This window comes from Mustela nivalis, assembly GCF_964662115.1.
Source record: "Mustela nivalis genome assembly, chromosome: 1".
Taxonomy (NCBI): Eukaryota; Metazoa; Chordata; class Mammalia; order Carnivora; family Mustelidae; genus Mustela; species Mustela nivalis.
Genome location: NC_139020.1, coordinates 11975102 through 11987565, shown reverse-complemented (window position 1 = coordinate 11987565; position 12464 = coordinate 11975102). Strand labels below are relative to the sequence as shown.

Sequence of the window (12464 nt, the reverse complement as noted above, 5' to 3'; positions counted from 1 at the left end):
TTAGGAGTCTGGTTTTTCTATCCGGATTTTCACAAAGACCCCAGGTAGACATGCATGACTCAGCCCCTCACAGCAGCCCACCATCAGCCTGCATGAAATTCTCCAAGGCGACACACCGCTCATATCACACTGGGTCGCGTTGGATCGCATCGCGTTGCGTCACATCACGTCACCACAGTGTGGCCCCTGAAGCCTCAGACCTGGGGCAAGGAGCACCAGCATTTCTAAGAGAACAGAATGTGTTAAGGGGCAGGATCTTGAATCAGGGGGATTAAGTGATGTCCCCAAATGGTCTGATGCCACAGACTGAGCGTCTGAGCAGTCCCAGTGCACGAGCCCTGCCCCGAAGGGAGACCCGATGGTGCCAATCCCGCCTGTGTGCAGTCAGCGATCACGAAATCAGGCGGGGTCAAGAGCAGGCCTACAGGGAAATGGCAACTAGCAGAGGTCAAGACCCAGACATTCTCCTTGTTCGAGCAGCTCAGGTGAGAAGGTTATAAGGCAGCAAGACAATCAGCCCCTCAAATAAAGGCAGAATCTCTGCATCCGAAAAACCACCAGTAATTCTGTAGCACCCATGAGACGTCCGCTGCACAGCAGAAACAAGGAATGCGATTTCCTACAGCTACACCAAGTGAGTACCAAGACCGAGAAGCTGACAGTCCAACTCTCTGTCCCTTCCACTGACTCTGACACCCGTGCTGTGGGTGACCGAGGAGGTCAGGACAGCTGAGCCCCGGAGAAGACTGGGAGAAGCAAGAGAGATCGTGTATTTGAACAGTTCCCCGAAGGGCCAGAAATCCATTTATTGAGTCCACACGCCCTACAGCATGATCACAAGTCCTCCCCCTGCAATCCGACCACTTCATCATTCCCGTTCATCACGGGAACACCACGTCCGGAGAGGCTGAGGGACCTGTCCAGTGCCACCCAGGAAGGAGCAGAACCAAGACTCAGATCTGGGAACAGAACCTCAAAGCCTGCATCTCCCACTTCGCCGTGCTGTCTTGGGAACGCAGCTGGGTTGAGACATCATAAATTACAATTGTCAAATAACCTCCCATTTTTAAACTGAAAGAGGCCCTGATACACCCTTCAATCAACAACTGTTTACCAAGTACCTTCCATAACAAAGAGTGAAAATGCCCTCAGAATCAGGGACTGGTAGAACAGCCTCACCTTTATGATCAGGAGTCTGGTGGATGACTTGAGCTGCAGGTGGCTGCTGGTCACGAACATTTTCATCAGTAAGTAAAATACTGACCGCTCTCCTCCGACAATGTCTGCATCGGGCCCTTCCTGGAGTTTGAAGAGTGGCACGTGATCAACACCGCAACGGCCTCAGGACACGGAGCAAACAGGTACCGCACGCCATGCATGCCCCCCCCACCCCCGCCCCGTGCTCCCAGGCCTCTGACCTCCTCTCACTGTAACCGCGAGCCGGCAAGACTGCTGGGATCTTAGACTGGGGAGCCTCAGGACCTCAACGAAACCCCTGACCAGCAGCTGGGCCAGCTGCATTTCAGCACGATGCCGGTGTGGGCACAACCGACCCTTTAGACACAACTTAGCCTCTCGCAAAGGCTTCTGAGCTTCAAATGCGCATCTCAGCGGAGAATGCGGCTCCAGATCCCTGGTCCCAGTGCCATCAAGGCTGTCTGGCTGGGGTGTCCCTCCAGCCCCTGGCAATGATGGTGACCCCGAACACGTGAAGGGCTTGGTGTTCGCGAAGCCCAGCAGACAGCACCTTGCAGGCAGAAGACGGTACACTGAACATAAGTTAACAGTTGAACACCAGTTCTTGTGAAGTTAAGAGGCTTCCCTCTGTTCACTTTCCAAATAAATCATCAGGATCCCGTTGGCCCTGTTCAGCTGAGGTGAACAACTCAACGACACCCCTGACCAGTCACCTCTCTGGGGTCCATGGCAGTGACCTCGCAGTGAGGCGCAGAGGCTGAGAACTAGGCTGTAGGCGACATAGCCTGGGGCCAGTCCTGGGTCCTCCGACTACGGCTGGCACCCTGCACAGGTGCCCCGGATGCCCCGTCTTTAAGTGCTATAAGGGGTGGACACAGGGAGCACATGTGTCAAACCTCAACTACGATGCCCATGAACCTCAGGAGAGGACCTGGGGAAAGGCACAGACCCCAGTACTCCCCACATTCTCAGGCCTTTGCAGAAATACAACACGTAAAAATGCCCACATCCATTGCCACCCTATTGGTTCCATAAGATTTTAAGTAAGATCTAAGTCACTGAAACACCAGTGATCTGAGCTACTGAGAATCACATTCTGACAATGTTTAGTTTTCCCCTGGTCATTTCTCCTTCGGATAGAAGCCACAGGCATCCCGTGCTTAAATACACAGGTTAAGTATCTGCTACACCTTGAGTTCGCTTTGATTCAAAGTTATATTCTCCAGAAAGTTCTAGAAGACATTCTTAAAGGCAGAAGAAAATGCCAACAATTTTTACAGAGTCTTCCGTCAGCCTGAATCCTTTCCTAGCGTGGTGTCTATTCCTGTATCTCTCTGTCTTACCTTCTTCCAGGATAAGGACAAAGGAGAAGAAATGTATTTTATTTATTTCCAAAAAGGTTTTAAAATAGTAAGCAAAAGGTAAAGCCTTCAATATTAAAAAAAGCAAAATAATAATAATAAAAAAATAAAAAAACCAAACTCCCAATAACCAGCAATGATACCGCTTCAGTCAGGACACACGAAAACACCCTATTTTGCAAAAGCAGAGACTCCAAAGCCTCCTGGTTCACCATCAGGCCCTGGCCTCTGCTCTGAGTGCGTCTGAGAGGGGACATGTGAATGCTGTCTTGGAAACCAATAGTCGGGTTCTGATCCAGTCAGCAATTTCCAGGCCAAAACACCAGCATGCCTGTGAGGTAGTTAACAGATGGTGGGAACTCTCTGCTTCCTACCTGTGCCTTTAACCACAAAAACTTGCTGGCGGGCAGCTCCAGGGCCACTTTGAGAATGTGATGCTGCAGAATGGGGGGCACCGGGTCTCGGAGGCCCTGCTCGGAGATGACGCCTGTGGGCAGGAGAGAGGAACGCAGACAGGAAGTCCCGTGGAGGAAGGTGCCCAGCCCCTGATGCCCTGGTCCAGGGGGACTGGAGAAGGAGCTCCACCGGCAGAGATAAGAAGGGCCATCTGGGGCTCTGTCCTCCCTTGTCCCAGGCCCACTCTTCTGCCTGCCTCCCCCCAGCCCCACACTGTGGCCAAACCTTCAGCAAAGAGCCTGAACTCCCACCTGCCCCGAGCAGCCCACTGGCCCCCACTGACCCCTCCCTACAGCCTGAAGCGCAGCCCTCATGCCCCAGATCGCAGAGATGTCAGGAGCACCCTGTGGCCACCGGAGCCCCAGCCTGGGTCCTTATCCTCTGCCCTGCAGTCTGGGTTTCTCTTCGCTTGGAAACGACACAGTACTAAACAGTACATGGTCAATTCCATACTCCCACAGCAGAGAGAACTTTTGCCTTCAAACAATTAAGAAGTTAATTATAGTTTCTCATCAGGATTATTCCAATAGCTTATATAAATCCCAGGAATGATATTTCTGCAAGCGTTCTTCTGTAGGCCCAATTACGAAATCGATTTTATTAGACAAACTTTTCCATCAAGGAAACGTGACCAGGCAAGCATAACATTACTTTTACAAGATGCGGTTTGAACCTGCCTCACTGGGGAGAACATGAGTCAGTGATGTCAGAAGTGCCTCTGTGCAGATGGGACATTCCTTCTCAGTGGCTCTCAGTTCCTTTTTTTTAATTAATTGATTTATTTTTATTTAAATTCAATTAACACTTAATGTGCTATTGGTTTTAGAGGCAGAGGCCAGTGATTCATCAGTCTTCCATAACAGCCAGTGCTCACTACATCAGGTACCCTCTGATCCCTGCACCCCTGCTCCTTTGAAAAGAAGCTTCAGACTTAACGTCACACGATTGGATTTGTCACTCCTCCCCAGAAGACAGCTCGGGCTGCCTGCCTTCTCCCGTCTCCACCTGCTGCTAAGTGTTCATCTCATGTTTACTTAAGGAAGACCGACTATTTAAAATACATTAGTCCAGGGAACCTGGGTGGCTCAGGGGGTTAAAGCCTCTACCTTCGGCTCAGGTCATGATCCCAGCATCCTGGGATAGGGCCCTGCATCAGGCTCTCTGCTCAGCGGGGAGCCTGCTTCCTCCTCTCTCTCTGCCTGCCTCTCTGCCTACTTGTGATCTCTGTCTACCAAATAAATAAATAAAATCTTTAAAATATATTAGTCTAAACACACACAACCGGACTGGGGGCTCAGGCATGCCGGTGAAGCTGCCCACGAGCTCTCCTGGCCCCAGCTCCAGGGCTCTGCTCTGGCTTAGCCGGGTTTCCTCCCTGCAACCCCCCACCTCACAACACCCCCAGCGGAGGAGGGCCTGCGGTCTTGGGGGACGTACCTTTCAGGAGCTTGCTGAAGTCAAAGTTGTACTGCATGACCACATGTGGGACCACCTTCTGGTAAAGGCACAGGACCTGGAGCAGAGCGGCCTTCAGAAGAATGGTTTCCGCATCATCTGAACCAAGATCAGACACGTTAAAGAAAGAAACGCACTTGTTCTTTGTCCTTCATGAGCCTTCGAGCCACCCGTGACCCACTGCAGTCAACCCCACGCCAAAAGCAGAAGCTGCAGACGGATCCCTATGAAGCCAGCGTGGTCAAGACCATCCAAACAGACTGGGCTTAAGTCCCGATGTCGGTGCTATGACCCGAGACAGGTTACAGCTGCTCTGACTCTCTGTGCTCGGGTGCCCTTGATGAACAATGGGGACATAGCAGCACCTCCCCGCTCAGGGCCACCGTAAGGACTGAGAAGCACAGACAAGATATGAGACCCACTGCCTGGCAGGCTAACGACAAGGTCTGGGTCGATGTGTCTCATTACTGGGGGTCTGCGTAGCCCACTCCTATCTGCAGAGCAAAAAGGCCAAGAGTATGTGGCACCCATCATTCAGATCTCTAGAGAGTCACGGTCCTTGCATAAAGCTTGGGCGCATTTCCAACAGATCCCTTGAAAGCGCCTGCAGGCAGGCGGTGTCCCCGGCTGCCCGTACCCCCCGTCGGCACACAGCAGAGCCCCACAATGCTCACCGCACTCGGGAGCCACACAGGCGGCCGGGGTCCGGCCGTCCTTCCTCTTTGCTTTCTCGTCATCCTGTTTCGCGTCCTGCTTTCGAAGGGACTGCCAGACCCACACGATGGTGTTGAGGTCTGGTAAAATCTGAAAGGGAAAACAAACAAACAAGAAAATAGTTCCATTCAACAAGGGACGAAAACAAATGAAATGGACCTACTAATGAGAAGCGGAAACAAAGGGAGGATTCGAGCACGCGTGGGTGCGTGTGAGTGTGTAAGAGACGGGGTGTGGGGGGGACACAGGCCCACATCCTCTGTGAGTTCTGCCCTGTGCTGACTCCCGCGACTGTATGGCAAGGACTTGGTGGAAAAACAAGCACCCATATTTACAATAAAACCCCAAAATTCATTTGCCTGAGCAGGACACTGGGAAAAGGAAACCGGCTTTCGGGCCCCGCCCAGCATGACCTTGGCTCCTTTGGGGCGGGAGCCCCGTCTGCAGACGACGACTGCCCTTACTAGAAGAGGCCCTGGGGAGGAAGACATACGAGGGACCTCCCGGCCACCCCCACTCCGGGCCCCAGTCCAATGTGCGCGTGGCAGCTGGGGAGGGAAGAACCAGCCACTTCCTAGGAGCCTGGAGGTCCCAGGAGCACCCGAACCCTCCACGGCACTGCGTTTCACACCCAGCCTCCGTGCTCCCGGGACTGTCTCTTGCCCTGGTGTGCTCGCCTGTGACGGCTGCAAGGAAGGCTCCAGAACCTCATCCAGAACGGCCACCGCTGCGACCATGCCTACCTTGCTCAGAGCTTCTCTGAAGAGCCGCACGAATTCCTCCATCAGCGCGGCCGTGTACACACCTGACCCTTGCCACACCTCTTTATCCAGGCAGTGGTCGATGGTTTTCAGGGCTCTTTTCAAAATGACGGAAATAAGGGAGAAAGCGGTGTGTTTCACCGATTTGCTGTCCAACTGGGAAGAAAAAGAGGTAAATCCACACGTGTGGAGGCGGCACTGGTGGACACAGACCTCTCAAGCCCTGGGTCTGGCTGGCCCTTGCCTCTCCTGGGGTCGCTGGCAGGGAGGGCTGCACGAGCCGGACAGCCTGGGGACCCAGACCTCCTGACCTCCTGCAGACCTTGCCTCAGCAGTGGCTAAGGAGATGGCAACTGCAAGGAAAATCTGATAGCTATTTTCAGTTCTGTTTCCCCGCCTGTGTTCGGTAAGTCTTTCCTGATAGCCACCGAGCTCACGCAGATGGTCCGCGTCAGGAAGAGTTCCTCTCTCAGCAGAACCCCACCAGGCCCTGGAAGAGCTCTCCATGTCAGGTGCCCCAGTGACAAGAAAAGGCCCCATGTCCTGAGTAGGAAAAGCTACCTCCAGGCTTGGGAAGCGTGGAGCCTGCAACCCAGGCCCACAACAACCAGCCTCTCCACTGGGGTTCAGAACGACACCCAGGAGACTGAGCTGAATCCTCACTCACTGCACAGACAGAATAAAATTCAAGAACCTGAGCTATTACCAAAACGAGGATACTTCCCAAGAGACGCAGTCCTCGGCCGGCCCGGGGCCAAGTCCTTTAGGCCCAGGCACACCTCAGGCGCAGCACAGGCTGGTGACAAAACCACGACACCCCCTTCCCCCTGCCTTCTAATCAGCTGGGGGCTCATTTCACATGTATGCTGGACCCAAGAGGAGCACGACCTGCAGTGCCCTAGGCCAGCAATGACTCCCTCCCCACAATCGCTTCAAAGGCAGGGCTCAAACAGGGGTTCATGGGCCCACGCTGCCTCCCAATGATTTCTCTCCAGTTTCTAAAATAAGCTCTTTTCTTAGTGATTCTGAAATCAGAAATTATGCTACTATAAAATTCCAGATAATACCATAAAGAAAACACAAACATGGAACACACACACGGAGTCCACAGTCATCACGCCCATGGCGCTGCCCCCCCCACCCCGTCACAGTCGGGAAGGGCCACCGAGGACAAGACAAAGCCGTGCGCCTGCACGGGATGGCGGCACTGACGGACAGAAAGGATGTCCCCTCCTCCACCAGCAGCCACCCCACCTGGGGGACAGACACCCCGGGGGCTCCCTCCGCGGTCCTGAAACGACAGTCCGTCTGAGACGGAGCGGCCGGCCTTCCGTCCCAGATTGCCTGCGGGAGCCGCTCCCAGGGGGCAGGGACACGGCCACGGGCGACGCAGTCTTCCACCCAGAAAGCGGCCGCATCTGACATCCACCCTTCAGTTCTATTTCCTTAACAGCCCCTCGAGATCGAACAGTCTGTGCCTCCCAGGTGCGCAAGTGAGCTGGGTCCTCACTGTGGTTATTATGATTTTGGCACCCAGAAGAGAAGGCCCTTCTGCCCGGCCCACACCGGTCTCCTCACTGTTCCTCGCCCCCAGCCCACTCTCAGCACAGACCCCAGACAGGCATCAGAACTGCTGACCCCCTGCACACTCTCCCTGGGAGTCCTCGCCACTCTGCGCCGACTGCCCATCACTGCCGGGGCTCCCTTGTTCCTGTGTGACTCACCACGGCAGACCCTGGTCCCCCTGTGTCCATGCGACAACCCAGCCAGCCTGCAGGGTGGGGACTCCTCCTGCCCTACAGACGCCACAGTCTGCCTCCTCCAGCTAAGACTTGAGGCAACCTGGGAACAGGAGGGCCTGGCAGAGCCCACGACCCACGTGTGCCAACAGTTCGCAGCAGTTTACTTAAGGCCTCGGAGCTGTGCTGAAAGATGCATGCGCCCCTCAGAACGCAGCTTCTGCAGGGACTTGGGGACCTTTATAACATATAATGACAGGAAATTTAATTTTTCTGTGAACGTGCCCGATTTTTTCCATGAACTTGTCCTCCCAAGAGGACAGCCTAAAACAGCTGATCCTCCAAGTTAACATTCCCCAGAAATTTTAACACTATTCACTTTCACCACAAAAGACAGGATCTGCCAGGCCAATTTCAGTCCTGCCCCATGCACAGATCCTTAACTAATACTTTCTTACATGACAGTGGACAGCAGCTGGACACACTGCCCTGTGTCCGAGTCCAACAGGCTCCCACCCTCGGGCAGGTGCAGGGAGCCATGCGGGGGGCTGTGGTCCTGGCTCTGTGCTGGAGCAGTAAAATCAGCAGCTGGGATGTTCCTCAGGTTCCAGTGCCTAGCTGGAAAGTTCCTGGCTGGAATGTTCCTCAGGCTCCAGGTCGCCTTGCCCAGGTAAGTGCACATGGAAAGCCTGAGGCTCACTGACAAAACACCATCCAGTAAATCCGGGCAGGCATTCTCAGAATGATCCCCACAAAAGCCAGTGCGGTGAACAGGAGAAAGTTCCAGAAGAAAGGCAATCACTTACATTTAACGCCTGGGTGAACATGATCTTATTGCACACCAGGGGCACGGTGGTCACCATCACCATGGCCAGGAGTCGAGGCAAGGGGATGAACTCTCTGGTCTGAAAAGCCCGGGAAATGTCCGGCTGAGCCTCATAGATCTATGAACAAGAGAACAGAGAATGAGGTGGTGCAGGTTCCGTTTCAGAGCGGCGGGTAACCGTAGGCACCCCACAGTGAAGCTGTTCCAATGAAACGATTGCAGTGATAAAGGTCCAAGGCCGGCCGAGGAACAGGGTCCGGAAGATTAACCCCTAAATCTACTTATTAGAGAAAAGTCAGGTCACGAGACTGTTTGTTACCAGGGCAATGACCTTCAGAGCAGAGCCCAGCCTGCAGCCTGGGGAGCCCCTTAAAACCTCTGATGGCAAGTAAGTCACTGCCGGAACTAACAATCGTGTTCCTCACCAGCTACTGCACTTGACGGGCACCTGACAGATTACATCACCTTTCAATACTTCATGACAACCCTTTGAGGTAGAGATATTTTACACTAAAATAAAAAATTTACTGCATGACAAAATTGGACGTCAATAAGGTTAAGTGATTTCCCAGGGGCAAATGCCTAGGGAGCAGTGAAGCAAGGACTCGCACCCAGGCCTGCGAAGGCCAGGCACTTGCCCCCACCTTTCCCTGGGGAGACCAGCACCATAGGACCTCCCCAGAGGGGTCGTGGCCACAAGGCTACCTTCCCCAGAATGAGGGCAAAATGCCTTCCTCTCATCCCAAGATACACATAGGGATTGTATGCACACACACCTAAGAGATAAGAGGGAATACTTGAAAAAAAGCTTGTTTTATGGATAACACCATGCCCAGGTCGAGGCACAAGAAAACAATCCTAGATATTTCATCATGAAGCAGACCACAGATCAGAGCTTAACTGAGCCCGGCAGTACTGCCAAAGAATGTGCAGCAGGTACTCCCACTGTGGTGGGTAAAACGAAGCCGAGGTCTGAGACTAGAAGGACCTTTACAGGGGAGCCTGGGTGGCTCGGCTGATTAAGCGGCCGACCCTTGGTTTCAGCTCAGATCATGATCTCAGGGTCCTGGGATCGAGCCCCACATTGGGCTCTCTGCTCAGCAGGGAGCCTGCTTCCCCCTCTCTGCCTGCCTTTCTGCCTGCTTGTGATCTTTCTTTCTGTCAAATAAATAAAGTCTTAAAAATAAAAAATAAAAAAAATCTGGATGAAGGAGAGGAATTCAGCTTAATAGATTCAAAAGGCATCCACCTCCAAACTCAGCTCCGTTAAAAGCAGAATGTCCTCAGAGAACCAGGACCCCACCCTGACACGATCTAAACTACCCCCCGAAGAAAGGCTGAAGGAGTTCTCTGTCCTAAAGTTCATGGGGGGGCGCCTGGGTGGCTCAGTGGGTTAAGCCGCTGCCTTCGGCTCGGGTCATGATCTCGGGGTCCTGGGATCGAGTCCCGCATCGGGCTCTCTGCTCAGCAGGGAGCCTGCTTCCTCCTCTCTCTCTCTGCCTGCTTCTCTACCTACTTGTGATCTCTCTCTGTCAAATAAATAAATAAATCTTTAAAAAATAAAAAAATAAAAATAAAGTTCATGGGCATTTCACTCTCCCCCGACCCCCCATCCACCTCCCCTCGACCCCCATCCCTGCTGCTGACGCCCGGCCCACCACCTAACGCCCTCCACGGCAGCCGGGCTGTCACCTTGTTCAGTAGTTTGATGTTATTGGACCACGTGGACTTCGCTCTCGGGAGAAAGGAAAACGTGACTTCCTTGAAGTACTTGTTCAGCAAGTCCGGGCACACCCTGAGGATGCTCACCACGAGCTCGGCCACCAGCTCGTCGTCCGGGGCGGTCTTCAGACCCAGCAGGAAGTGCAGGAGGGTCAGGTTCCCGCCTCTGTCGGAGAAGAACAGGAGAGGAAGGTCTGCAGGGAACTCTCACATGGCGCTGAGAGCTCGGGGTGACAAGCAGCTCCTCGAAATCGCCCTCGGGAGACACAGCTGTAACTCAAGTGACGGGCAAATTGCACGTGTGACTCGTCCTCCAGACACAAGGTTTTCATGGCCTGGAGGGGGTCACTCGCTCTCCAACAAAGCGCTGGAATTTTACCCCTCTATTGCTGAGTGGCTCAGAAAGTCTCCACTTTGTCCTGTTGGCCATCTCTCCTTCCCTCCCTCAAGTGCCATTTGACTTTCAAGGAGGAAGAAATGTCCTCTCTCTCTACCCCACTCACCTACCAGTCTGCCCAGCGGTCAAGGCCAGTGTAAAGAGACGGCCAGACCCGCAGGGAGGAATCCACTCCCAGGATTTCCCTGTGAAATTTTACCGACCTCTCTCCTATGGCACATGAAAATATACCTGGGAGTATGAAGTATAAAAAATACAGAGGATGTGTTTTTCTTCTGAAAAGATTTTTTTTACATGAAGTGCTCATTAGCTGCCCCAAGTCCATAGTGCCACAAAATTATTTCTAAAACAAGAGAAAATGGCACAAGGTTTTTCCATAGATTTTCTGCCTCCTCTGTTTCTAACTTATTTCAAATTCCTATGCTTTTACGTAGTAGGTGCAAGAAGATAATACAGGGAACAAAATCTACTGTATAAAAATATTAAAAACTTGTCCCAAAGTTGGCAGTTTTCAAAAGTATAAAATCATAAAAAGAAAAACCCATGGACATTAAAACTTTCCCTGGGAAGTCATAAAATCCAAAAAATCTGAGAATTTACCATAAAGCATGCCACGCTGATAGCTTCTAGGATCCTCACTGTTGTGTACTCCCTTATAAACCAAAACTAAGATAAAATATGCAGCTTTACATACAACAAAAAAATTTTCAAAAATTGAATCAGAATATAATTTTGATCAGAAACCTATCCTTCAAAAAGCTCAAAATTCTTGTGGTGCCTGGGTGGCTCGGTCGGTTACAAGTCTGCCTTCAGCTCAGGTCTTGATCCCAGGGTCCTGGGATCGAGTCCTGCATTCGGTTCCCTGCTCGGCGGGGAGCTTGCTTCTTCCTCTGCCCCTCTCCCTGCCCCTGCTCCTGCCTGTGCATGCTCTCTCTTTCTCTCTGATAAATAAAATCTTGGAAAAAAAAAAAAGTAAAATTCTTAATATGAAAATTTCATAAGCAAAACAGTTCATGCTGCATGCTGTCAAATGAACACAATGCTAATTCTACAAAGTGCACTACCAATACTACCCACATCCCCGTCATTTCAGTCAACAATGTCATCAAATGAATGACATTGCTATTTACACAGCGTGCAACCCTTGCCGGCCACCGCTCCTGGCAGTCACCACACTCTACCTCCCTCTGAGGTGGATGCCAGTTTCGTTTCCATTTTACAGATGAGGGAACAGAGGCGGCGAAAAGTACTGTGGAGGTCTCAGAGCTAACTCCAGAATCTATACTCTTAACCTCCATGCCAGAGGCTAGCAAATTATGGTCCGCGCTCTGCCTTTATAAATAAAACTTTATTGGAACAGTTACACCCATTTATGTCCACAGCTGTACAGGTACTCTGATGGCACAGCTGAGCGGTCACGATGCAGACTGAATGGCACACCAAGCCTGAATACTTACTCTCTTTCCCTTAGAGAAGAAGTTTACTAAGCCCTGCTTACGCCAGAATTCCAAACAGAATTCCAAACACCCACTGTGTGCCAGGCACTGTCCTGGACAGACCAGCCTCTTGTTCTCACTGATGCTCGTCTACTGGGTGACGAACAAGTAAATAAATAAATGTGCAAGGTAGCTGGACGTCACCGTCAAAAGCAAGAGCCGGGCAGAAGGACAGTGACAGTGGAAATTTAAAGGCTGCCAGGGAAGGCCTCTTGGAGGTGGCAACACGTGCAGGGAGCCCTGACTGGAGTGAGGGCACGATCCTTAGCAACTATGGGGGGAACCACACACTTCAGTTTTCTCAAAGCTTTCCGTCCACATCCCCACAAGCAAAATTCCC

At 52.2% G+C, this 12464-nt stretch overlaps 1 protein-coding gene across 1 annotated transcript in view; it reads right to left on the bottom strand.

Annotated features, from left to right (window-relative positions):
• Positions 1-12464, bottom strand: part of URB1 (URB1 ribosome biogenesis homolog) — a 68354-nt gene that overhangs the window by 37845 nt on the left and 18045 nt on the right. Inside the window, exons 9-15 of the mRNA XM_082686294.1 lie at positions 10202-10397; positions 8490-8627; positions 5927-6100; positions 5144-5273; positions 4452-4568; positions 2933-3045; positions 1180-1299 (exon numbers count right to left, since the gene is read on the bottom strand). Of these exons, the coding sequence (XP_082542420.1) occupies positions 1180-1299; positions 2933-3045; positions 4452-4568; positions 5144-5273; positions 5927-6100; positions 8490-8627; positions 10202-10397 (988 nt within the window). The remainder of the gene's footprint in view (positions 1-1179; positions 1300-2932; positions 3046-4451; positions 4569-5143; positions 5274-5926; positions 6101-8489; positions 8628-10201; positions 10398-12464) is intronic.